We start from the raw sequence: 26,332 nt of genomic DNA, 5'->3' as shown, positions 1-26,332 counted from the left end.
ATTTTTCTAGTCTGTGGCTTAACTATTTACTCTCTTAATGGTGTCTTTTGATTAGCAGAAGTTTTTTGTTTTGTTTTTTGATAAAGTAATTTATCAAATTTTTATTTTTGGTTATTACTTTCTGGTCCTAATAAACCTTTAAGTACCACCAAACTATGACGATAATCACCTGTATTTTCTCCTACAAGCTTTAGTGTTTTAGCTCTTATATTCCATATATGATCTATCTCAAATTAATTTCTATATATGGTGTGAAGTAGAAGTCAAGATTTCTTTTTTTTAATATGGATATCAAGTTGTACCAACACCATTTGTCGAAAAGGCCATCCATTGGTTTGCTTTGGCACCTTTTTCAAAAATCAGATGCCTTTTTAAATGTAGATCTATTTCTGAGATCTCTAGTCTGTTACATTTATCTATATGTCTATTTTTATACCCATATTCACTGTACTTGATTACTTGATTACATAGAAAGTCTTGAAGTAGGATTATTAATCCTCCCAACTTGATTCTTCCTTTTCAAGATTGCTTTACATATTTTATGTCCTTTGTATTTCCATATAAATTGTAGAACCAGCTTGTCACTTTCTTATGTGAAAAAGAGGTAGGACTGTGATTGCAGTCACATTGAATATGTAGATTAATTTGGGGAGAACTGACATCTTAGTGATAATGAGTCTTCTAATTCATGAGCATATTATATCTCTCTGTTTTTTAGGTCTTTTTCAAATTCTCTCAGCAATGGCTTTGTAGTTTTTTAAGTGTACAGGTCTTGCACAAATTTTTTTAAATTTATGCCTAAGTATTTTATGTTTTTGATGATATTATAATTGGAATTTTTATTTTTTAATTACTGCTGCTGTTAAAATACAATTGATTTTTTATATTGATCTTGTATTCTGCAGCTTGCTAAATTTGCTTATTCTTCTAGTTGTTGTGTAGATTCCATAGATTTTTCTACGTAAGCAATCATGTCATCTGCAGAGATAGTTTCACCCCTTCTTTTTTGATATTTCTTCTACCTTTTATCTTACCTTATTGCATTAGCTTCAATCACCAGTACAATGTTGACTATGAGTGGGCATCCTTGACTTCTTCCTGATTTTAGGTGGAAAGCATTTACTATTTCACCATTAAGTTGGTTATTAGGTTAGACTGTTCATAGATGCCCATTATCAGATTAAGGAATTTTTTTCTCTTCCTAATTTAAAAAGGATGTTTATCATCAATGGGTAGTAAGTTTTGTCAAGTACTTTTTCTATATATATATATAGAAATGATTATATAGCTTTCCTCCTTTATTTTCTTAATATGGTAGATTACATTGATTGTCCCTTATTGCCCTGAATGAAACCCAACTTTATAATGATGTATTAGACTTTTTGTATGTTGCTAGATTTGATTTGCTAACATTTTGTTTACTATTCAGGGATATTGGTCTGAAATTTTCTCTTTTGTAATGTCTTAAGGTTTTGTATCAGACTATACTGTCTTCATAAACTGAATTGATGTGTTTTTTCTTCTCTATTTTCAGAAAGATTTTGTATAAGATTGCTCTTTTTTCTTTCTGAATTGTTTGATAGAAATCACCAGTGAAATTATCTGGGCCTGCAGTTTTGTTTGTGGGAAGGTTTTAATAATTTAATTTCTTTAGTAAATATATTCAGAGTTTGTGTTTTTATCTTTCATGAATTTTGAGAAGTTGTATTTTTTAGGAATTTTCCCATTTTGTTTAAGTTATTGAATTTATTGACATAAAGCTATTCGTAATATTCCATTATTATCCTTTTGATGTCTGTAGAATCTAAAATCCCCTCTTACTGCTAACATTGGTGAATTATGTTTTCTCTTTTCTTTTTTCTTATTTAATTTACATAGCAGTTTAGCAATTTTGGTTAGAGCCTGGTGCTTTTAACAACAAAGTTGCCAGTTCGATCCCCACATGGGCCACTGTGAGTTATGCTCTCCAAAACTAGATTGAAATAACTACTTGACTTGGAGCTGGTGGGTCCTGGAAAAACACACTTAAATAAATAAAAAATTAAAAAAAAAAAAAAAAAGTATGTTGTTTAATTTCCAAATATTTTGTTTTTTTCTAGATCTATTTTTTATTTCTAGTTTAATTACACTGTAGTCAAAGAACACACTGTAAAAATTTCAATTCTTTAAAATTGATTGAGACTTATTTTATGGCCCAGCATATGGTCAGTGTTTTGATGAATGTTTCATATACACTTGAAAAGAATATATATTTTGTGCTTTTGAGTACAATGTTGTAAAAATGTCAGTTAGATCAAGGTGGTTGATGGTGTTCAGATCTTTTACGCCCTTTCTGACTTTTTTGTCTAGTTAGTGAGAGGGGGGATATTAAAATCTCCACATATCATATGTGGATTTTCCTATTTTTCTCTTTAAATGATGGCAGTCTTCACTTCATGAATTTTGAGTTCTCTGGTATTAAGTGCATACACACTTAATGATTATGATCATTATGTTCTCCTGATGAATTGACCCTTTTATCCTTAAGAAATGTCCTCCCTTTATTTTTAGTAATACATCTTTTTTTGAAATCTGTTTTGTCTGATATGGATACAATTACTCCAGCTTTTTTTGTGGTTATTGTTTGCATGGTAAGTCTTTTTCTATTCTTTTATGTTCAACCTATCTGTATCTTTAGGTGCATCTCTTCTAGACATATAGTTGACTCTAGTGGCCTTTTAGCTATATCTATTTGCATTTTTTATTTTAGTGGTTTCTCTAGAAATTTTAACTTTTCATGGTTTACTTAAAGTTGATATTATACCACTTCAAGTGAAATGTAAGAAACTTGCAATCATATAGTTCCATCTACTATTACCCCATCCTTTATACTATAGTTGTCATTTGTATTTTATCTGTATGTTATAATCCCTACAATACAATATTAGGATTTTTGCTTTCAACAGTTATATTTTTTAAGAAGTTAAGTGAAAAAATAATCTTTTATGCTTACCCATGTTTGCCATTTACTCATGCTTACCATTTTGATTGCTTTTCATTTATTTCGGAATATCTAAATTTTTATCTGGTTTCACTTCCCATCAGTCTGAAGAACTTCCTTTATCATTCCTTGGGGTAATGATTGGTTAGCGATGAATTATCTTAGTTTTTGCTTTATTTGACAATGTCTATATTTCTCTTTTGAGTACTGCAATGTGTGATTTTTAAATCTTTCCAAAGTACTGATTGAGATTTTATAAACACAACTTTACTTATCTAACACTTTTTGATGGATTCCTTAAGATATTCTAAGAATAGAGATTATTTTACTTCTTCCTTTCCAAACCGGATGCTTTTTATTTCATTTTCTCGATCTACACAACTTTTTAAAGTAGCAATTGTTTGTTTTCTTGTTTGTTTATTTGTTTGTTTAAAATAATACCTCCTCTCACCTCTGTAGAATATTTTGAAAAAATTTAATATCATGGAAGTTGAGTATGTGCGTAATGCCGCAGTCATTTCTCAGAATAGCTCTGGTTATATTGTTCTATTTCACAAAACAGGTTTAATAGCATCTGCAACTCCAAAGATATCAGATTTAAAGTTATAACTTAAAAAAAAAAAAATAAAGTTATAACTTACCGTGAAAATAAAATTAATAAGCTCCTCTTTATATTTGCATACCTTTTTTTGAAAAGCCCTACTAAAGACAATAGAATTACTTTAAAGAACAGCTATATAGGATGAATCATTGTCCATGTTAAAATTATAGGGTATACAAAATAGAATGATTCAGGGTAGCAAAGGAAAGTGCAACCAGGTGGTTAAAAAAAAAAAAGAGAGAGAGAGACAAAGTGTTTCTTTCAGAACACTTCAGGCCATTTCCCTGGTAGTATCCATATAGTCCATGCCTCATTACCCTTGCTAATAGAGTCAGTGGCGCAAATTATAGTCATATCCGATACCCAAAAATATGTCTGGCTTTGAGATATATGATACTTGGCATTTGTTTTGACTTCTTAGTTTGTTTTATCTGTATAACTTTGGATTCCCTAAGTGTAAAACGATAGATATCGAGGGGAAATTGGCCCAGATTCATGCACAGTGACAGGACGAAGCCAAGTGTATTCATTTCCTAGGGCTACCATAACAAATCACACAAATCTGCTGACTTAAAACAACAGAAATGTATTCTCTCACAGTTCCGAAGGCCACAGACCTTAGATCAAGATGTTGCCAATACCCAATAAACTTTAATTTAAAGAAAGAAAATAAAAACAAAAGATGTTGGCAAGGGCCCACATCAAGGGGTAGAATCCGCCTTTGTCTCTTCCAGCTTCTGGAAGCTCTAGTTCTTTGGTTTGTGGTGCGTAAGTCCAATCACTGTTTTTGGCTTCATATGGCCTTCCCCTCCTCCTCCCTATATGTGTTCCTTCTGTATGTGTCTTATAAGCACATTTGTCATTGGATTTAGGGCCTACCTGGGTAATTCTTAACCCAGATTACATCTCAGGATCCTTAACTTAATTACATCTGCAAAGACCTTCTTCCAAACAGAGTCACAGTCACAAGTTCCAGGGACTAAGATGTAGACATATCTTTTGGAGGGCCACCATTTAACCCACTTACAGCAACCAAGAACTAAACATCACTCATATGTAGTCCACAAAGTAAGGCAAAAATAGAAACAAAAATAAATGCGAATTGTACATTTATTTTACTATGAGAATATTAATACTGTTTATTTTTTTTAAAACGTAATTGTTTTAGAAACCTGGGCAACGTCTATTTATCTTTCAAGTCTCGATTCAAATGTCACTTCCTCAGAGAGGCCTCTAGTATGTGTTCCGCTGTCCTTTCCACGTTCCTTCACTCCACCGTATGTGCTGGTCTTTTGCAGCCTCTCCTTGCACTGTCCCCTTTGCTTTTAAACCCTACTGGTCCTGACAGTCGTACTAGTGATTTTGCCATTGTTTTGAGTTCTATACGAATCCTCCCTCTGCAGAATCATGGAATTTTACTGCTGAGATGAATCTTAGAAGGGAGAAAGAAAAGCATACTCGTATTGGTTAAGAACCCAAGTTCTGAAGTCATATTGTCTGGCTTTTAATCTCGATTCCATCATTTACCAACTGAGTAGCTTTGGGCTATTTAGCTTCTCTGTGTTTAAAATCAGTGTAATCATACCCAACTCATAGGCTATTAACCTTGTGCCTATCATGCAGTGAATGTTTAATAAATGTCAACTGCTTCCATTAGGAATGTTTAATAAATGTCAATAAACCAAATTTAGTGTGGTTCATCCATTTATTCAGGCAGCAGCATAGGTACTGGGTTATAGCAGCTGGGCACAGTGTTCTACCCTCAAAAAGCTCACAGTCTAATAGGAGAAAGATAAGTATACAAGCTGGTCAAGTTTGGTGGGCTAAGTGCTAATTAAGTAAGAAGATTAAAACGGGCGCCTCTGACCAGTATTGGGGGTGGGGAAGCAGTGGGCAGGGGTAGAGAAGGAGAACTTGTGTCTGCCTTCTGCTCTCAGTCTCCGCTGCTGTCGGTCTCAGCTACCTTCATTTCTTTCCCAAAAGGTTAGGACCTTCAGAAATTGGCACCATCTTAGAGTCCCTGGCACTGTTTCTTCCTTGGCTGTTTCAGAGCTTGCAAACCTGTCTATAGACAATAATTTAGCACAGAATTGCCCTAACAGCATTTTGACGAACACCATATACTGCAATATGTTAATGGTTCTGGAGGTTAAAAAAAAGCATTCCATCGTTCAAATAAGTTTGTAAACTGCCAGAATTTCTTCCTACAGCACCACTTCTGCCAATGTTTTAATACGCTAATGTGCATTAGTAATCTCCAAGAGAATGATATAGTTCCCAAACTTGATTTTACCCCAAATGTCTTTTAACAACTTACAGAACTAATGTTCCTCAGAACAGTTTGAGCCCAGGCAGGTGGCAACTGCAGATTTACCATACTGCAGCATGAGCCAAACCCTCCAGACTAAAATGCCAATTTCATCGAGGCTTTTTCTTTAGTTCTACATGGCCCACGTGAGAATGACAACTCTCAGGCAAAAATGAAATGTCCTCAGTGAATTACGACCATTTGAAGAAAAAAACCTTTCTCCATGAAGTACTGTATGTTTCCAATATAGGTTGTCTCTTTTATTTAGCACTTAAGAGAAATTGGTTCTACTGCTTATTCTTATACATACGGGGCAGAAAATTAAATACATAACTTCTCAAGGGCTATCCAAATGATTTACCTAGTCTGCTGAAGAAGTAATGGAAAATTGAACTCGACTCCTTCCCCAATGGCATCCTATGATGGAAAAGTTGGAAATTATTGGAGTTGGAGCTCTAGAATGAGTTATAGCCTATATATAACTTAGAGTATTCTTATTTCTGCCAAGAGAATAAAAGGTTTTCAGGTATGATAGATCCCCATTATAAAGCACCTCATGATATTATAATTTGGTAAACTTGGAGGTCCAGTTGTGTCCCCTGTGTAGTTTGAACTATAAGACAGGAAAATAATCACACAAATATAGTCCCTCACCTTTAGTCTTCATGTCCCAACACAACAGCCGACTTAGATTGAAAATCATAGTTTATGACATGGTCTGGCCTTAATGCTTTATAGTCATTCTATATGTATAGGTATTGCCTGACAAGTCAAGAGAATAAATAATAAAACCAGTGGCATAACCCCCACAGGATGCTCTGCCACCCCAAGTATTTTTTCTGAAGTATCTGTCATGTTACCCAATGATCTCAAATCAATTTCTTTTATCTCTGCAGTGGCACGAATGACCTCTAAGAATCTTGGTGGTTTTAAAAATCTTTGAATCTAATAATTTCGAATGAATAAAGGAGTTTCAGTGTTTTTGGCATTTAGGTCCCCACTAGGTTGTTGGAGAAGTCAGAAATTAGTGATGGAGTAATTTCTAGCACATACCAGACTCTTATATTCTGAACGATCATCTTTGACAAACTGCCACCCTCTCCTGAGCTCTCCTGCAGCATTGCCCGTTGGAGGACTGTGAGGCCATCACACATCTGGAACACTAACAGCAACCATTATTTCATAGCAATGAATGTCACCTGTAATTGAAAATTTAAAAAGGAGGGGAAAGGTGAAAGGGAATAAGAGGTTCAAATTTCCAGATATAGAACCATTTATGGGGATATAATGTACAGCGTGTGGAATACAGTCAATAATATTGACCATTTCATAGGCCAGGCATAACGCAAGTGCTTTATGGACATTATCTCTCTTAATTCTTAAAACCTGAAAGGTATCATCCCCCATTTGATGGATGAAGAATTAGAAAATGAAGCAGCTTGCTCATGGTTACCCAGGTAGGCAGTAGTAGAGCCAGGATTCAAACCCAGGTCTCTCTAATCCCCAAATCGATATTCTTTCCACACCATCGTGTTACCTCTCAGTATATCCCAAAATGCTGCTGGGATTTGAAAATCTTTGCTGAAATACAATCCAGGAGGCAATGGAGGTTTGCCATTTTGAACCATGCTCAGTAGCTTAAGAAAGACGGGCTCTGAACTATTTCCTCCCAGTTTCCTTTGGCTAAGAGTTGACCATTCTAGGGGCCAGAATAAAGTCCTTTTGGAAACTATGATGTTTTGGAGTACATTATATCCCTATAACTTGTTTTATACCTGGAAATTTGAACTTCTTATTCCCCTTCACGTTTTCTCCCCTTTTTCAATTTTTCAATTACACTTGACATTCAATATTATTTTATATTAATTTCAGGTGTACAGCATTGTGTAGACATTTATATAATTTAAGAAGTGATCCCCCTGCTAGTCTAGTACCCACCTGGCACTGTACATAGTTGTTACCATATTATTGACCATGTTCCCTATGCTTTACTTAACACTCCCATGACTGTTTTGTAACTACCAATTTGTACTTTTTAATCTCGTCATTTTCTTCACCCTGCTCCCCAAGCCCCCTCCCATCTCTCACCCCAATAAATCTAGTACCCATCTGATACCATACATAGTTAGTACAATATTATTGACTTATATTCCTTATGCTAGACCCTAAATCCCCATAACTACTTTGTAAAAATCAATTTGTACTTCTTGATCCCTACCTCTTTTTTCCCACCCCAACCCCCTGCCATCTGGCAGCCATCAAAATATTCTCTGTATCTATGAGTTTGTTTCTGTTTTGTTTGGTTGTTTATTTTGTTCTTTAGATTCCTCTTATAAGTGATATGACATTTGTCTTTCTCTATCTGACTTACAACACTCAGCACATTACCCTCTAGGTCCATCCATGTAGTTGCAGATGGCAAAATTTCATTCTTATTTTATGGCTGAGTAATATTCCATTGTATATGTGTACCACCTCTTCTTTATGCATTCATTCTTTTATTCAGGGACACCCAGGTTGCCTTCATATCTTGGCCATTGTAAACAGTGCTGCAATGAACGTAGGGATGCACACGTCCCCATGAAGTAGCACTTTGGGTTTCTTCAGATAAGTACCAACAAATGAGATTACTTCTTTCTCTCTTGTTATAGCCTTCATCTTAAAGTCTGTATTATCTGGTATAACTATTGCTACTACCCCAGCTTTTTGTTTGTTTCCATTTTCGTGAGATTTCTTTTTCCATCCTTCTACTTTCAGTCTCTGTGTGTCTTCTGATCTGAAATGAGTCTCTTGTAGGCATATGGGCCTTTTTTTCTTACCCATTCAGCCACCCTGTGTCTTTTGATTGGAGCCTTTAATCCATTTACATTGAAAGGAATTACTGATATGTAGTTATTGCCATTTTATTCATATTTTTTTATTTGTGTGTGTGTGTGTCTTAAAGAAGTCCCTCTAACATTCCTTGTAACTGGTTTGGTGACTATAAACGCCTTTAGCTTTTTTTTTAATCTGGAAAGCTCTTTGTCCTTCAATTCTAAACAACAGCTTTGCTGGGTAGAGTAATCTTGGTTGTAGGTCCTTCTTTTCATCACTTTGAATATTTTGTGTCAATCCCTTCTGGCTTGCAAAGTTTCTGTTGAGAAATCAGCTGACAGTCTTATGGGAGCTCCTTGTAGGTAACTAACTGCCTTTCTCTTGCTGCTTTTAAGATCATTTCTTTGTCTTTAACCTTTGGCATTTTAATTATGATGTGTCTTTGTGTGGGCCTCTTTGGGTTCATCTTGTTTGGGACTCTTTGCTCCTCCTGGGACTCTCTGCTCCATTTCCTTCACCAGGTTAGGAATTATTTCATCAAATAGGTTTTCAATTCCTTGCTCTCTTCTTCTCCTGGTACCCCTATGATGTGAATGTTGGTATGCTTGATGTTGTCCCAGAGGCCCCTTAAACTCTTTATTTTGGGGGGGTTCTTTTTTCTTTTTCTGTTTCAATTGGGTGTTTCCTGCTACCTTATCTTCTAAATCACTGATTCGATCCTCTGCTTCATCTAATCTGTTGATTCTCTGTAATGTATTCTTCATTTCCATTATTATATTCTTTATTTCTGACAGGTTTTTTTATGGTTTCCATCTCCATTTTTATGCTTCCTATCTCTTTGTTGAAGTTCTCCCTGAGATCACTGAGCATCTTTATACCCAGTATTTGGAACTCTGCATCTCATAGATTGCTTGTCTCCATTTTGTTTAGTTCTTTTTCTGGAGCTTTGTTCTGTTCCTTTATTTGGGATATGTTTCTTTGTCTCCCCATTTTGGCTGCCTCCCTGTGTTTGTTTCTATGTATTAGGTAGGACTGCTATGCTTCCCGATCCTAGTAGAATGGCCTTATGTAGTAGGTTTGCTGTGGGTCCTAGTGGCAGAGTCTCCCTCATCACCAGAGCTGGGTGTTCCAGGTGTGTTTCTTGTGTGAGTTGTGTGCCCTCCTATTGTATTCAAACCTTGCTGTTACATGTTAATGGGAGGGATTGACCCTCAGGCTGATTGGTTGTGAGGACTGGACATGACTACAGTGGAGGAAGTGTGGTGCAGGGGCAGACCCTACAGCACAGGATTTGCTTTAGCAGGGCTCTGGTGCCTGTCCAGTCTGCGCTTTGGATGTGTCATTTTTGGAGGCAGCCAGGTGATGCTCCAGCTCAGTCCAAAGCTGGCCACTGGGCGTACCAGCCCCAGAGCATCCTGGAAGGGGACTCACTGCAAGCCAAGTTTAACCACATCCTGTGCCCTGCCCAGGGCACCTGGCATGAACCACAAAGCAATCTGCAGATGGCCACCACCCGCGCTGGTCTTGGAGATGCCTCAAGAGGCCAAGCCACAAACCAATGCCAGCTGTCACTAGTGCCAGGCTTAGAGCTACTCAGCCAGAGGTACAGGACATGCTGAAGCCAGATGCTGCTTGTTTGGGTTTTGTGAACCTTTGAGAGACTTTAGGAAAGTCTGCAGCATCAGCTAAGGCAGGCTGTTTTTATGAAAAGCCACTGGAAGTGGCCTGAGTGTGCCCAACAGTTGGGTGGGGTGGAGTCTCAGGAAATCACCAGGGCAAGGCAAAAGAATGGTGTTAAACACGTTGATGGAGACTCAGATATGGCGGCTGCCTGCATCTGCACTCCAGGAGGGGGGAAAGTTAAAAAGAAACAATGGCTTCCTCCAGCTCCCCTATCCAGGAGAAAGCTGCCTTTCCAGCCCTCACGCTGAAGCCAGACAGCTCCGTTCCTCCCCATATGTCCGTGGCATCTTTTAAGCTGCTGCCCCAGCACTGGATCTGAGAGTGAGTGAATCTGTCAGTGATAAGTTTGTGCATGGGCCCTTTAAGAGGAGCGTCTGGGACTCTAGCTGCCCTCCATCTCACTCAGCCACAATGTCCACTGGTTTTCACAACCAGAAGTTATGGGGACTTCTCTTCCTGGCACTGGAATGCTGGGCTGGAGAGCCTGGTGTGGGGCAGGGATCTTTCGTTCCTCCAAGGGGGACCTCTGCAGCAGAGATATCCCTCCTGATTTTTAATGGAACCAGCCCATTCCATGTCTCTGCCCCTCCTAATAGTCTCGAGGTTGCTTCTTCTATATGTCCTTAGTTGTAGGGCTTCAGTTCAACTAGACTTCAGGTGATTCTCAGTGATGGTTGTTCTGTAGTTTAGTTGTAATTTTGATGTGGTGGTGAGAGGAGGCAAGCACAGCGTTTACCTACTCCACCATATCTTGACTGGAAAAAAAGGATTTGTTACATTTTTAAATACTGTCCTAACATCTAGCATTTATTTATTGCACATTAACTTTATGCAAGAAATTTGTAAGCATAAATTTTGGTTTTAAATTCAAACCTGAGTTCAAGTACCTGCTCCTCACTAGCCTTGTGACAATTCTTTACCTGCCTGTCTTATTAAACAGCTAACAGACTGGAAATAATGTATCCCAATATGGAAACTTTGTAAAAAGTGATTTAAAAAAAATAAAAAGATCCAACCTAGAATCTGATGAGGCTTAACTTTTGTTCTCTTAGGAAGTAATATCTACTGCTTTCTTCCGTCACTTTTGAGGTTCAAATTAGAAGTTATAAGTTGTTTGTACTTATTAATGAGGATTGGAGCTTTTAGCTTTTCCTGAGTTTCATCATTCATACAAAAATTCTTGGGATCATTGCTTTCAGAAGGTGTTATCATTATTTGTTCTCTATTTCTAGGAATATCTAACCCCTGTTGGTATCTCTAATATCCTCAGCATTCATGGGAGAATTTTTTACTAGACTATAAACTCTCATGGACATGAACCATGTTTTCCACATCTGTATATTCTACTCTGAGCCTAGAACAATGCTGTATATACAGTAGATGTTTGGTTAATGTTGAATACATGAGTGAATTAATTCTAAGCATGATCAGATCCTGGAAGGAAGGTGAAATGCTCTAATAAAAGCCTAGGGTGAGGAAGGAAATAATAGGACTATGACACTTTCCTATGTCATTAATTTTCTTGACACCAAGAGCAAGTCACAATTTCTGTGACACTCAGGTTAGCGTTACATTAAATATCTCCAAGGATTCTCCCAGATTTGAAATTCTATGACTATAACTACATCAGTTTTTTATGGAATGCAGTAATGTCTTAAGGGACATGTTATAGCCTAAAGTTATAGCCAAATCTATATGAAAATGAACTAACTTATAATTATCAGATACATTTGAAATCAGAGCAAGGCTGTTGAATTCCCAAAAGAAAGGTGGCAGTTTTAATTTCTTTTTCAGAAATTTAAAATTTAATTACACTTTGGCTAGTGCCTCTATAAGAGCTAATTAATGGAGCTTGGTTTAGTAGTTGCAAAAGAGTGACAATTCTGTAAAATGTACCTAAAATGAACACAGGTATATATAAAGTAAGGTTTGACTCAGAAGGACATTCGCAACCATAAATACCTTCCCCACTTAGCTTTCTTGCCGCATAACAAATTATTACAAATTTAGCTTTAAACAGCTGTTTATTGTCTGCTCCTACAAGTCAGAGTTTGGGCACAGCATAGCTGGGTTCTCTGCTCAGGGTCTCAACGAGGCTGAAATCAAGGTGTCAGAAGGGATACATTATCTGGAGTTTAGGGTCCTCCTCCAAGTCCACCTGGGTTTTTGGCAGAATTCAGTTCTTCAGTCATAGGACTAAGGTCCCCTTTTTCTTGCTGGCTGTGAGCTAGGGATCACTCTCAGCAGGCCACCACAGTTCCTTGCCATGTGGCCCTTTCTCAGGCTCTCTCACAACATGACAACTCACTTCTTCAAAGCCAGCAGGAGAATCACTCTAGTGTGCTGAGATGGATTCTTACATAACTGTAATCATGGCAGAGATTATCCCATTACCTTCTCCATATAAAGTAACTAAATCACAGGAGTAGTAACCCATCATATTCTCAGGTCCTGACCACACTCCCAAAGAGATTATACCAGAAGGTGGGAATGTTGGCAACCATCTCAGAATTCTGCCCAGCACACCAGCTATAATTCCAGAAATTCCCACCTTTAGATTTTCTTTGAGGATTTCTGAAGATGTAAACATTTTAACTGATTTAAGACATGGTACCCAAAAACAAACAACAACAACATGGCAGTCATACAATTTGACTGGAATAGCGCTTAGAAATCATTTTATTTAAACCATTACTTGATTGTTTTTAACCTCTTCATTTACACAGGAAGGAAATGACTTGCTCAAATCATAGCTAGTGTGATGCAAACCAGACCGGAGATTCAGGTCCCCTGACTTCCATACCACTGTCCTCTCTGGTACATGGCACCTCCTGCTGCTAGAAGGACCTAGAAAAGTACACATGGGACTCAGTGCTTACATGTGAAGGCAGAAATAGGGGGAAATTCACAGCAAGAATGTATGGGGGAGCCCACAGGCAGCCATAGCATGAAGACAGGAGGCAGAAATGTCACAAAGATGTGTGGGGAGGTGGTTATGGGGAATAAAGCTCCTATTTTATAAATTCTTTTAAAGTTCGTGGGAGGCAAGTCCCACTGCTTCAGTTCATCATTTCATTTTGTAAAAACATTTATATGGAAAGAGGAGTGTTGGCCAGGATTCCATTCATTTAAGACAAAATCATCCATTTTTTGAAGTAAAATTATTCATGATGTAGACAAGGAAACTCAAATTCTGAAAGAACTGTTTGCTTTAGGAGGCAATTTCTCTGCAGAAACCTGGTTTATTTTCCCTAATTTAAAGTCTCTTAGCAATTCTAAGGATTGAGTCTCACTTAACTATGTTGCTTTGATATCTTGTGATTTAGTAAAATTTTATAAGCACCCCAAGGAGAGAGAGTTGCTTCGTGATAACCAGTGGGAGAGAGAGGGGGGCGAGGGTGGGATAAACTGTCAAAACATCCACATAAATAGATAAGTAAGGACAAAATCAGCCAACATTACATCCTACACAGAAAAGGATCAGAAAGGAATTCCACCAACTGGGGAAACATAGCAATTTAGTATTTATTGCAAGCATTGCTTCTTGGGGGACTTCGAGGTTCATTACTCTTAGAAGCCTCTGAAGCTTTCATAAGACATATTTAAATGTGAAACGTATTTAGATTTTCCTATAATTTCAGCAAACTGAATTTAAATATATCAGTTGCTGTCATTTTAGCTATCAGAGATTGAAGCTGACTGCAGAGCACAACAGAAGTAATTTTGTTACGGGGAGCCAGAAAGGTACTTCCTCCTCAAGACTGAAGTTAGGCTAAATTAGGAATTGGTTAAATAATGATACATCCTGTCAGTGGAATACTATGCAGCTGTTAACAGGAACTGTTTATGAACTGCTACGGAATTATTTCTAAGATACCTTGTTAAATGAATAAAGCAAAACTATATTGTAGCATACCACCATTTTTGTGAGAAGAAATGAAAAATAAATATTCGATTCTACATCCATATAATATTTCTGAGGAAACTGGAGATGTTGGTTGCCTCTGGACAACTAGGTGACAACTGGGGGATAAGGTGGGGAGGGAGACTTCAATTCATCATACCATTTGAATTTCAGAACAGGTGAATGTATGAACAAATGAAAAATAACTTCTTAAAATAAAAAGAATGAAATTTTAAAGAGTCTAAGAGGGAAAAGCAAGTTAGTATGGTAAATTGGTCTCCAAATAAATCCAGGCTTTGTTATAAAGATTTATTTGCAAGGAGACTTGACTGGCCCTCTGTAAAACCTATCCTGATGCGCTGTCCCCCGCCGCACCTGCTGTTCTAGCTCTCGAGTCAGGCATTAGCATCCCTTCCTGCTTTCAGTTCTTTATTCAAGCGGATTCCTCCACACCACCCCCATCACCCACTACCAAACATGCACAGATCTGGAACGGTCTGTCTCTTTAATCCTTTAGAATTCAGATCCCAAATGTACTTTCTACCAAATACAGACTATTCCACTGTGCCTCCTATGTGTCTATTAATATATCTGACATTTCTCCTATGTATTTCTCAATCTTAATGGTACATATGATTTCCTGCACTAAACTGTGATTGCCCCCTGGGTGTGTCAGCTGAAATCGCTGACTGCCAATGGTGCTGGTAGAAATGCTTGCCCTTTATTGACAAAATGTGGTGAGGATTTTTGATGAAGCCAGATACCATACTGGATGATGGCAATGACTACTATAAATCAGTCTGTACCAGATTCATCACATAGGTCCATGGAAGCAGTTATCTGGGATGATGCTCTGAGCTTCAGAAAACCTGACTGCAGGTTTTGTTCATGGCATATACCAGTATTTAGGAGCCAGGACCACCATCACCTCTGACAGGCGGGCAGCCTAGCAAAGAGGGGGTCAACCTGCCAATGGTTCCAAAGCACCATGCAAAGAAATTTATTTTTTATTAGTAGTAGATTGCATTGCTCTTGGCTCCTTAAATTGTAGTTCTACTAAATGCTATCCACACACACACACCCTGAATCAGGTTGAAATATAAGTGTTGTATTAGCCAAAGTATCTGGGAAGAAGATAAAAAAGAAAGGACAAGGCTCATTAAGGGAAAATCCTTCCCTCTGTCCCTACAAAGCCATCTAGGAATGGACTTAGGAAACTAAGACATCTGCATCATAAGCCTTTCCAGGGCTGAAACAGAAATGTGTCCCCTCATTTAACCTTGGCAGTCGCAAGCCAGCTTTTGATTCTCTCCACAGCAGTCCAGGAAGGCAGGAATAGTCACATGGCCACACAGCCAGAGCCTGTCAGCCCAAGTTGGAGTATCACCTTTCCAAACACCTTTGCATTAGGAAGAGAAAGGCAGCTCCTAACTGGGTCATGCTGTCCATGGCTGTATGTGTGCCTCAGAGGTAGCTGTGGGGAAGAGCTCCCACAACCGCTGTTATTTCATATGCTTTTCATTGGGTTACAGTTTAATAAACCTTTTAAGTCATCCCTGAAATTGTCCGTAAGTTCCAAGGGAATGCTAGTGTCTTCCACTGTGCATATCTGTGGTCAAATTGTAATGCTGGCTGCTCACAACCCCCGGCCATTCACGTACTCACCCCTGCCCACTGGCACTGAGTATCTCCCAGTTTGGCTTTTCTTTCATCTGAGCTCTTTCTGTTATTTAGGGCGACAGATTCCTGGAGGGGAATAGTATTGTCCACATATGGGATCAAGTGGACCCAGTGTGTACAGGGAAAAGATCACTGGGCGGGAGGTCAGGAGACCTAGAGCCTAGACCCAGCTGCTACCACCTAGCTTTGTGACCCTGGGCAAGTTATGTAACTTTTCTGGATTTCATATTTCCTCTGAGCTCTCTTCCAGTTCTGAGATTCTCTGATTCTATTGGATATTTGGGCTCTTATGACTGTAGAAGTCTTCTTTATTCTGGGTGACTCTCATGGTACATAGTTTTATGTAATGTACTTTCTGACATTATAGTCCAACAAAGCTAGCACGTGTTTCTTTCGGCTGTTGAATTGTCCAGTCATGGACCATGCCAGAAAGTAAATTGGGAACCTGGCACAACTCAGATTCTGCCTGGACTTTTCAAAAAGCCAGATGGTACATCTTTGAGTGCCAATTGAGCCCACTTCTACAAATACTTCCCTATCCCAATCTTGTAGAAATTACCCAGTCTCATGTCCATCTATTGTTCAGGCAACTGGACCAGATTTGTACAAAAGGAATACATAAGGCCTCAGAAACGTAGGCCTTCTCCAGAGTGCTCATGCTCTATGTGGACATCTTTCAGATTGGAAACTAGAAGTGTAGCCATCACTCAATTAGCGTCATCAAAGAGGGGAGGCCCAGATCCCAGTACCAATAACTGGTCTGCATGGGGAAGTCAATATCGGGGCGGGGGGGTGGGCAGTTGTTCTGTTTGCTCTGGTTTAATTAAGACTTTGTGATTGATTCAGGGATGTGGAAGCAAATATGATTGAGCCAACTCTCAGGACCAGCTGTCAGGCACTTGGCTTGTGACCTGCTGTCATCCCACTTGTCCCAAGCACTCCCAGCTTGACAGCACACCATCTAGTTAAATGTTGTTTCCTCTTTTGCTTTGATTCACACTCTGGGGGCCTGAAAATCTTGGACTGAGAGAGGGCATCCCCCCAGGCTGTTTGCTGGCTGGTAACATCCCCTTGGTTGGAGCGACAATGACTTAGCAGCCCTGGTTCTTCCTCCTACAGTGCACATGGCATCAGAGCCCTCCCTGTGAGGCAGAACATAATTTGTAACTGTCAAGAGATAGCATTTGTAATGAGGCGGTCCTGCTCGTGGCCTCCAGAAGTCCCTATTCCTACAGCCACTTAGTACCACTTTTATGAGCTGGTCACTAAAAATTCTCAAGAGCCCTCACTGACATCCTTGGATACTATTTTAGTTAATGTAGAAGAAAGGGCCCACCTTCGTAGGGAGAAGCCTGGGCACGTGGAATATCAAGAATTAGCAATAGGCACTTTGCCCGGAGAGAAGGGAAGAACTGGGAAAGAGAAAAAGAGGACAGTTTTCAGTTATGTGAAATGCAGAAAAAGGAATGGTTAACAAAAAAGCATTCCTGTTTATCTAATATAGAACAGGTTTTGATCCACTTCTCAGGACATACTTCTGTGGCTGCAAAGGGTAATTCAGTAGGTGATCACAGTTGGACAGCATTCAGTTTTCTCTGATCTGATTGTTTTTCTCACTGAGCAATCTTCTGAGGTGAATTGAGTTTCCTTAGTATATTTTCCAACTGAGAAGTATAATAGCCAGCTGTTTTCATTTTAGTTCTCTAAACAGTTACTATTCTCACTGTAAACTGGCCTTCTGATTTCTGTTCCTCCCCTGCCATTTAGTTACCAGGAATCAGTTATTTCCGGGCCAGCTGAGAAAAATGGAGTGTCTAGACCTCTGAGGCTAAGTTTCTAAATTCTAGAACTTCTACCATTGTGTAGATTCCCCAACTCCCCCTCCAGCAGTTATCCGCACTTCAGGAACATCCATCACAATAGTATCTTCTGCTTAAGTCTTCTAGTTCCGAGGGACATGGATTCCTCCTTCACCCTAACTCACATCCTGAGGGAAATTGTGGTATGAACAACCACCAACGCTGCAGGAAAAGGAACCGCTCTTCCCACCCTTCTGATCAACCTACTCCCCCGCCAGCCAGAGGCTCTGAACACTAGCTTATAACCAATACCACCTTTCCTCTGCCCTTTGCCAGACAAGATCCCCACCCCCACCTTCAGATTCTAGAAAATACCAATAAATGGTTTTCTGCACTCTTAAGCCACCGCCACAGTTATCTTGTGACATCCCCTTATCTGAATATGAGAAAATTAAATCTAAAGAGATCCAGCGACCCCATCGGGTTCACACAGAATGTGGGTGGTAGAGCCAGGATGAGAGACTTCAGTTTTCCTACTGCCTCACCTTGCGCCTCTGCATTGCTCTGGTATGTGTATCTGCCGACCTGGGGGGAATGAATATATGGAGTTGAAGTGAAAGGTCGAATGCAGAAACACATGACAAGAAAAAACTGAAGCTGTAGAATGAAATAAGCAGAGAAGGCACACTGACTCTGTTTAAGTTCACATTGCTTCTGGATATGTAGAAATTAATCCTTTTCTTTCCTCTGAGTTTTACCTCACTTAAGACTGCTTACAAACAGTAACATAATTTATAATTACATATAGAATTTATAGATGTAGCTAGATCTGAATAAATCAAGAGAAAAGGCAGTGAAAATTGCCTAGTCCTTCCTGGTTTGTTTTTCATGAGAACCAATCTCACATGATTGCTAATGTTCAACAGCAAATGTCAGAGTAAGAGAAAAATGGCAAGAGAGATTTTCTGCTGAGGTCTGGGAAAAGACAAACAAAAAAGGCTGTATACTGAACTAGTGAGATGGGGGGCCACTGCTTATCCCAAGAGGCACAGTTAGAAAGGACAAGTGGCTGGTGGAAAACTTGCAGGGAGGAGGGGCAAGAAACTGTCAATCAGTAACTGAAGGGTGAAGCCTTAGTGCACCGAGATAAGCCTCCTTATTCCCCAATTCCCGTTCCTTTTGCTTCCTAGTTACAACCTTGACTTTTTTTTTTTTTTTTTTTCTATTGGGGAATATTGGGGAACAGTGTGTTCTTCCAGGGCCCATCAGCTCCAAGTCAAGTCGTTGTTCTTTCAATCTAGTTGTGGAGGGCGCAGCTCACTGGCCCATGTGGGAATCAAACCCGCAACCCTGTTGTTAAGAGCTGGCGCTCTAACCAACTGAGCCATCCGGCTGCCCCTCCTTGACTTTTTGTTATCATGTTCTTTCCAGCGGGAGGGAAATGCCAACATGGGGACTATAGTAATATTAGGCAGTCTATATTTTTTTCAAGGTATTCTTCTGGTAATAATTTATTAGAAAAACCACCACTGCATGCTCCTAGACTGTTAGCATCCCATCCTTAAATACTATGTGGATTTTATTGTGGTAAAATATATACCATAAAAGATGCCATTTAAACCATTTTTAAGTGTACAAGTCAGTGGCATTAATTATATTCACAATTTTGTACAACCATCACCACTATTTCCAAAACTTTTCCATCACCCCACACAGAAGTCTTTACCCATTACCACTAACTCCACATTCCTCCCTCCCCCAAAGCCCTGGTAACCTCCAATCTACTTTCTGTCTCCATAAACTTAGTATCAGGCATTCTTACTTAACTGTATACACCTACTAAAGTATAGCAGCAGTAGAATAGAACCTGAGGTGAAAAGGGGGGGGGGGTTATAGATTTAAAACTATCATTTTTAAAAAATATGACTTAAATACAGTTGAAAGCTCTTTGTTACGACTGAGTAGTTTTATCCCCCATTCAGAGAAGGCAAAATGAAAGTCCCTGTGCTGTGCAAATTGAGCTTCTTTCTTTCTTTCAGTGACCATGCAGCAGGTGGCCAGGACAGTGGCTAAAGTGGAACTCTCAGACCATGTGTGTGATGTGGTGTTTGCACTCTTTGACTGTGATGGTGAGTGGGGCCCCCGGGGGTCAGGCGGGCACAGAGCCTCCTGCCCTTGTTTATAATGGAGCCTTCCAGACAGCTCCAATGCACTAGCCTACACCTCTTCAGCTTACCCCTTTCCCACATCTATAGCTCAGCCCTCAGCATCATGACATTGAGAAATATAACCCCTGGTCCTGGTTTGTGTTTTCCATTTCTTCTTGTAATTCAAATTTGCCTGTAGGCCTAAATTAAAATGTGACCCCAAGGATCTTAAAAATGGAAACAATTCAACTAAAGTAGTGTTTTTAAAGTGAAATAAAGAATAAACTCAAATAGAAAAGCTTGAAAGCAATGGAAACAAAACTACTGGAGCCAGTTCAGCTGCTTAGTAGGAGCACTTTAGTATTTGAATGAAGATGGGTACTGCTCTCTCCACCTCCCAAGGCATGTTTCAGTCCTGCACACCCCATCTTAATACTGCAGCTCGCAGAAGTCTGTTGCCTGAGTGCCCTTGAGTTGGCCCACTGAAGAGATCCTCGCTCCTCTCTGGCGTTATTTCTCAGCTACGCTGGCTGACTAACACTAATATTCACAATGGAGGCTCCTGTTTTCAGTGCTTCCTATGAGCCAGGCACTGTACTAAGCTGCTCATTTAATTCTCTGACATGGGAATTATCAACCACATTTTACAGATAAGGAATCTGAGGCTCAGAGAGGTTAAGTCATTTTCCCAGGATCACAAATGTAGTAGCCGATGGCAAAGCCAGATGTGCGTCCAAGCTGTGCTGCCCCCTCTGTATGTATCACCTCCGTTGCTGGTCTTACAGCCAGCGTTCATCTTCCTCCAGAAAGCAGGGCTAATGGGATTCTAGAAGCATCTCAAAGGCTTCTGCCTCTGTGACACCTTGCATTTTGTCCCCAGCATAACGAATCACTCTGGTTCTTTCATTCCTTAGCGTGGTTCACTTTGTCTGCATCACTGCATATTACACTGTATCTCTGTGTACGGGACCTACCTTCTCTGTTAAACTATGAGCTTTTTAAGGGTAGTTATTATACAAGTCTTGTTCATCTTTGGACACCCTCCCTCCCCGCATAGGACCTCGGCTAGTACTTTGCATGTAACAGGTGTTCATTAACTTATTTTAGTTATTAAGTTGAGCTTGAGTTGTTTAAATCTGCCACCTGCACCCACATCCGAGGTGTGAGTGAAGGGAAGTCCCAGGGCTCGGACAAGATGGCCTCACCCTCAGGTGGCGGTGGCTTATTCTCTAGGCTGCCCTCTCCAGTATGACACCACTAGTTACATGTGGCTATTTAAATGTAAATGAATTAAAATTAAATATACTTTAAATCTCAGATCCTCAGTCTCCCCGGCCACATTTCAAGTGCCCCGTAGCCACACGTGGTCAATGGCTATGGTACTGAACAGCACAAATAAAAACATTTTCCCCAGCAAAGATAATTCTAATGAACAGCACTGTTGTAGAGATTAACGGCCTACATTTTTATTTTCCTCTCATCGCATTTAGGTGCTTTCAGTTTTTTCCAAAAAACATTTATTTTTATAATTTTTGAGGCCAATACCCTGAGCTGGTCTGTGAAGTGAATGTGGGAATAAAGGCAACCAGCCTCACAGTTCCCGTTTCTCCTGGGAAATGATGTTTGATCTTCCAGCCTTTCAGAAGCAGGCTGTGTCAATATCTCCTTGAATCACCTTAGAAAATCATTTACCATCTCTGGGGCTTATTTTCTTAATCTACAGAAAAAAGGAAGTCGATATTAAATTTAAGAGCCATTGTTATTTCCATCAGTGCAGGGTCTTGGGTCAAAATGTCAGAGGACAGAGAATTCCAAGTTTCAGACAGACTTTTTCACAGGTCACATATGCACATAAGTGACATTCAGTCATATACCCAGTTCAGAGGTAACAGAAGCCAGTCAGACTGGTCAGCCTGGCCTTAGGGAAGCAGGAAGCAAACCCCATGTAGTTTGAGTGAATGACCTCAGATTTTTTCATTTTAAGCTTCTTTTTTTATACAAAATACTAAGAATCTTGTTTAGACATTTTTGTTCTTTTATTTACATTTTACATTCTTAATTAGCCATATTACTGATTACTTTTCAGCCCAGCCAGGCTTTTTTTTTTTTTTTTTTTAACAAAAGCCACATTTGAAGTTCATGTCTTACGTTTGAAGGACTCCTCGATGGCACCCGTGGCCTGAGACTCTGCCATAGCCCCAACCACCACACAAGTGCGCCAACCACTTGACAGGGTTTCCCTCCCCGTCGGTTTTACAGAGGCCCGCCCCTTCCACTCGCTCGTTGTCATCAACCTCAGTTAGGGTGATTGGTGTGGAGCACACAGGGCCTCCACCAACCTGATGGACATGGGTTCATCCCAGTTGGATGCACGCACACGAAGATGGGCTTGGCGCTTGTCTGAGGCTTTGGCGGCTTTGGCAGCTTTGCGAGTTCCACGTGCCAGGCCCTGGTGGATGAGGGCGGTCTTCAGCATCTTGTCACAGTATTCACGTCCGTTACACCTCCGGCAGTGATGCCTCCCTCGGCCCTGCCGTGGGTTCCGGGTGGAGCTGAATCCCGAATGCACCCAAGCCTCTGCCAACGAGCTGCGCCTGTGGCAGGCAGAGCCCCAACCTACTTTTAAACTTTTTATATTGAGGTATAATATGCAGAAAAGTGCAAATATCGTTAAGTGTACAGCTGAACAAATTTTTAAAAACCGAACATACCTGTGTAACTACCATTATCCAGAAACATCACATTACCTGGACCACAGAGGACCCCTCGTCACCCTTCCAGGCTGCCTTCTAGTCACCTCCTCTCCCAAGGGGAGCCACATGCCTGACTTCTAGTGCCATAGACTAGTTTTACCTGTGTTTGTTTGCTTGTTTAATCTTGCTGTGAGGTATCTCTGAGGCTGCTCTCTTCAGCCAGAAAACATGGGCCAGTTTAGGTTTTCAGATACACTCTACAAAAGGAAACCATTTATTCCCTCTTTCCACTCTCTTCCCAGACCCATCATTAGTTGGGAGGTCTGTTTGCTGGTTTCATGTTGCCGTATCACTACTGGTAATAGCTGCCATTCTTTTAATCAGTAGACCTTTATTCCTGGGCACCTAGTCAAAGAGTAACCATTTTCTACTATGTGGTGGTTACTGTTCAGTGTGATTTGAGAGGTGACCTTTGGGTAAACCAGATGCTCTCCAAGTTCTCTTCCAGACCTGAGTCTGCCACTGAAGCAGGTGGAAAGAGAGGCCATGAGAAAATGGGCTAACAAAACCAGATTGTGATTTAGGTTTTCACCATGAAAAGCGCTCATCACTTCTCACCTGGACTATTCCAGAGGTCTCCTAACTGGCTCCCATACTCTAGCCATGCCGCTCGCCAGGCCCATCCCCACACATCCAACCAGAGAAATCTATCCAAAGTGGAAATTAACTACATCTCACTCCCCTACTTCCAGGCCCTCCCTGGTGCTCCATGCCAGGAAGATAGAGTGCAAAGCCTTTAACAAAAAGACAAGATCCTTGGGGACCTATCTCCTGCCTGCCTCTAGTGTCCTTGCCACGCCCCCACCTTTGTGGGGAGTGTACCTGACTACTGGGGTTCTCCATCAGCCATGCTGCTCCCTGCCTGTGTGCTGGCTCACGGTGCTGCCATTCCTTGAAATGCCTCCCCCATCTCACTCCCCTTTATTTGGCCAATTCCTGTTCATCCTTTGGGATCCAACTCAAGAGTCACCTCCAGAAAGCCTTTACTGGTCTGTACTTGCACCACTCCAGCCTGGGTTAGGTATTCTTCCCCAGGACCCCCACAGCATTCTTTGTTCACCCCATTATGGCACTAAACACACTGTTGCCTCTCCCCTAATCTGGGAGTATTTCAAGGGACAAAGTCTTATTTATCGCTTTATTCACAACACCTAACACAGGACCTGACATATATTCTCATTCCAATTCGTCACACTACACTGAACTGTCACTGAGTTGCATGCAGTCGGAAACATTAAGGAGCAAACCACTTTATTTTAAGCCGAGAGAATTGAATTTGGCTGCGAGAGCATTGGGCTTTGGAACCCACACTGTGTGAACGATGGAATTTTCTCAGTCTTTGTTCCAAGGCCTCCACTTATCCCTGTTGTGTTTGCCTCTTCCTCTAGGCAACGGGGAGCTGAGCAATAAGGAATTTGTTTCCATCATGAAGCAGCGGCTGATGAGAGGCCTGGAGAAGCCCAAAGACATGGGCTTCACCCGCCTCATGCAGGCCATGTGGAAATGTGCGCAAGAAACTGCCTGGGACTTCGCTTTGCCCAAACAGTAACGCAGGCGTCAAGAGGGGCCACCTCCTCCTCCCCAAGCACCCCGGCCCCTTGAGCAGAGCCTTGGCACAGCCCTTCCTGCTGCTCCTTGTGGAAATACTGCTCCCTTCCTTTTGGGAATGCTCTCAGGATTCAACCAGTTGCCCCTCTCCACCCTCCCCGTCCCAGTGTTCCGCGAGGCTCTGATTCTGCCCAATGGCTATCCCCATAGGTTCTCAAAAACATGAAGAAGTCCTAAAAACTCAGACTTTTGGTACCTTCAACAGCACTACCCATTCAAGCACCGTACGGATGAAGAATGCAGGGACATTCACAGATGCCAACCTGGGGAAACACCCAGTTCTCGAGTCAGTTTTGCTGTGGATTTAAATGAACAAGAACATTCCTTGCTTTTTCTCCTGCTGGTGCTTTTAAGCCGTAAGTTGGGAAAACCTCTGGCAGGCCAAAGGAAGTCTGTGATGAATGATAATGAGGGTGACTGAGCCACCCTGAGCTGGCAGGAAGCCTGGGCCAGTCCCCAAGGTGGCTCTGCGGCCTGCTCCAGGAAGGTGACGCGCACAGTGGGAATGGAGCAAGATGTGGAATTTAAAGCAGCTGCTTACCAGCTCACTCCGCTCCCTATGACTCCACTGCGCCTCTGCTTAATGAGCAGCAGTGATTGAGTTCACATTCCCTGCAAGTGCCATTCCCCTCCAGGAGTATGCTTCTGAAGCTGAGGCCTGGCCCAGAGCCTGTCTGCCCTCTGTCATAAACACTTGTAAAATATCACTTTAATTATAACAGTTTGCAAGAAACCCCCCCAAAGGTTTTTGTCTCCTTTATTTTAGAATCCTCTGGGGCACTTTGCATTTCTCCCCTGGGTTTGAGATCCTGCTACTATGTTTCCCCGAAAATAAGACCTAACCGGAAAAGAAGCCCTAGCATGATTTTTCAGGAGGACATTCCCTAAACATAAGCCCTAATGCGCCTTTTGGAACTAAACTTAATATAAGACCCAGTCTTATTTTCAGGGAAACCACGGTAGCCGCATACCAGTTTTCTTTCTACCAGAGTCTGGTTCTTCCTGTTGAAAGGCAACTTTGGGCCCAAACAAGAAGTGAGGACATTTGGAGGTTAGTGGGGGCATTGTCCCAGCATAGTTTGGACAGCATTTCATCCTGGGCCAACGCACATAGCCCTTGATTACTCATCCCCCACGATAAGGAACTAAGACGGGCGGTAGCGCCTATGAGACGTCACCTGGTATGGTGGTCCTAAGTTTTAAGAGCTACAGCAACCAGTGTTTTCTATGGACTCAGCTGCCCCTCAGTGTGGCCTTCAGTAAGCAAGTAATTTCCCATCTGTTTCCTCAACTGTAAAATGACAGATAGGGTTGAGCTCAATGGGCTCTAAAGTTTCTTCCAGGTCTGAAAGCCTCTCCTTCAGCTTTCCTGTGGAATTCCTGCAGCCTCCAGAACCTCCAGGTAATGCCCCCTGGCATGACAGTGTCTTGATTCTGATGTAATAGAACCACACCCAAAACCCAGCGCTTCCTGCAGGGCCTGGAAGTGGATGGTTCTTACCAGGCAGAGGAGCAGAGGCCTGGGTCTGCACCGTGGCTCCTCAAGGATTGTACCAGCCCCAGCCATTCTCTCCAGAACACCTTAATGACCTCACCTCTGACACCCTTTCTGGGAACAGATTAGATCACCTCTCAAGGGTGTTTGCCGCTCACCTACCACATCTGTCTCTTTCCCTTCTTGGGGTATGTATTCCCCATACCCAGGTATAGCCTTTGCTTTGCTCATTGCCCCAGGGCTGAGGCATCAGCAAAATGTGAGCTGTTAAGTTCACTTCACAGACTTCATAGGACATTCATTCTCCTACAAGAAGAGATCTGCTGATTGGCCTGGGTTCACTGATGCTGAAAGCCAGAACCTAGCAACATCTTGAAACCCAGGGTCAGTGGCACCTCTCACAGGTACATGGAATTCCAGCTGAACTCCGCTAGCTCCTAGGAGTGCCTGAGGAAGCAGAGGGCCAGGTGCTCAAGAAGACAGCTGGCCACACATTGGCACAATAGGGGAAATGTGCAGGTGAGAGCTACAAGCTCAGTCAAGCAGAAGAGGCCAAGGTC

At 41.0% G+C, this 26,332-nt stretch overlaps 1 protein-coding gene across 2 annotated transcripts in view; it reads left to right on the top strand.

The window, feature by feature from the left end:
• The window catches only part of MICU1 (mitochondrial calcium uptake 1), a 180,341-nt gene extending 155,327 nt beyond the window's left edge, over window positions 1-25,014 (top strand). For both annotated transcript variants that reach the window (XM_019745859.2, XM_074339573.1), the window contains exons 11-12: window positions 19,809-19,898; window positions 24,058-25,014. In XM_019745859.2, coding sequence (XP_019601418.1) covers window positions 19,809-19,898; window positions 24,058-24,218 — 251 coding nt within the window. In that variant the 3' untranslated portion in view covers window positions 24,219-25,014. The remainder of the gene's footprint in view (window positions 1-19,808; window positions 19,899-24,057) is intronic.
• Window positions 25,015-26,332: the final 1,318 nt, after the last annotated feature.

This window comes from Rhinolophus sinicus, linkage group LG07, assembly GCF_036562045.2.
Source record: "Rhinolophus sinicus isolate RSC01 linkage group LG07, ASM3656204v1, whole genome shotgun sequence".
NCBI lineage: Eukaryota > Metazoa > Chordata > Mammalia > Chiroptera > Rhinolophidae > Rhinolophus > Rhinolophus sinicus.
This window is presented reverse-complemented; position numbering and strand designations above follow the sequence as displayed.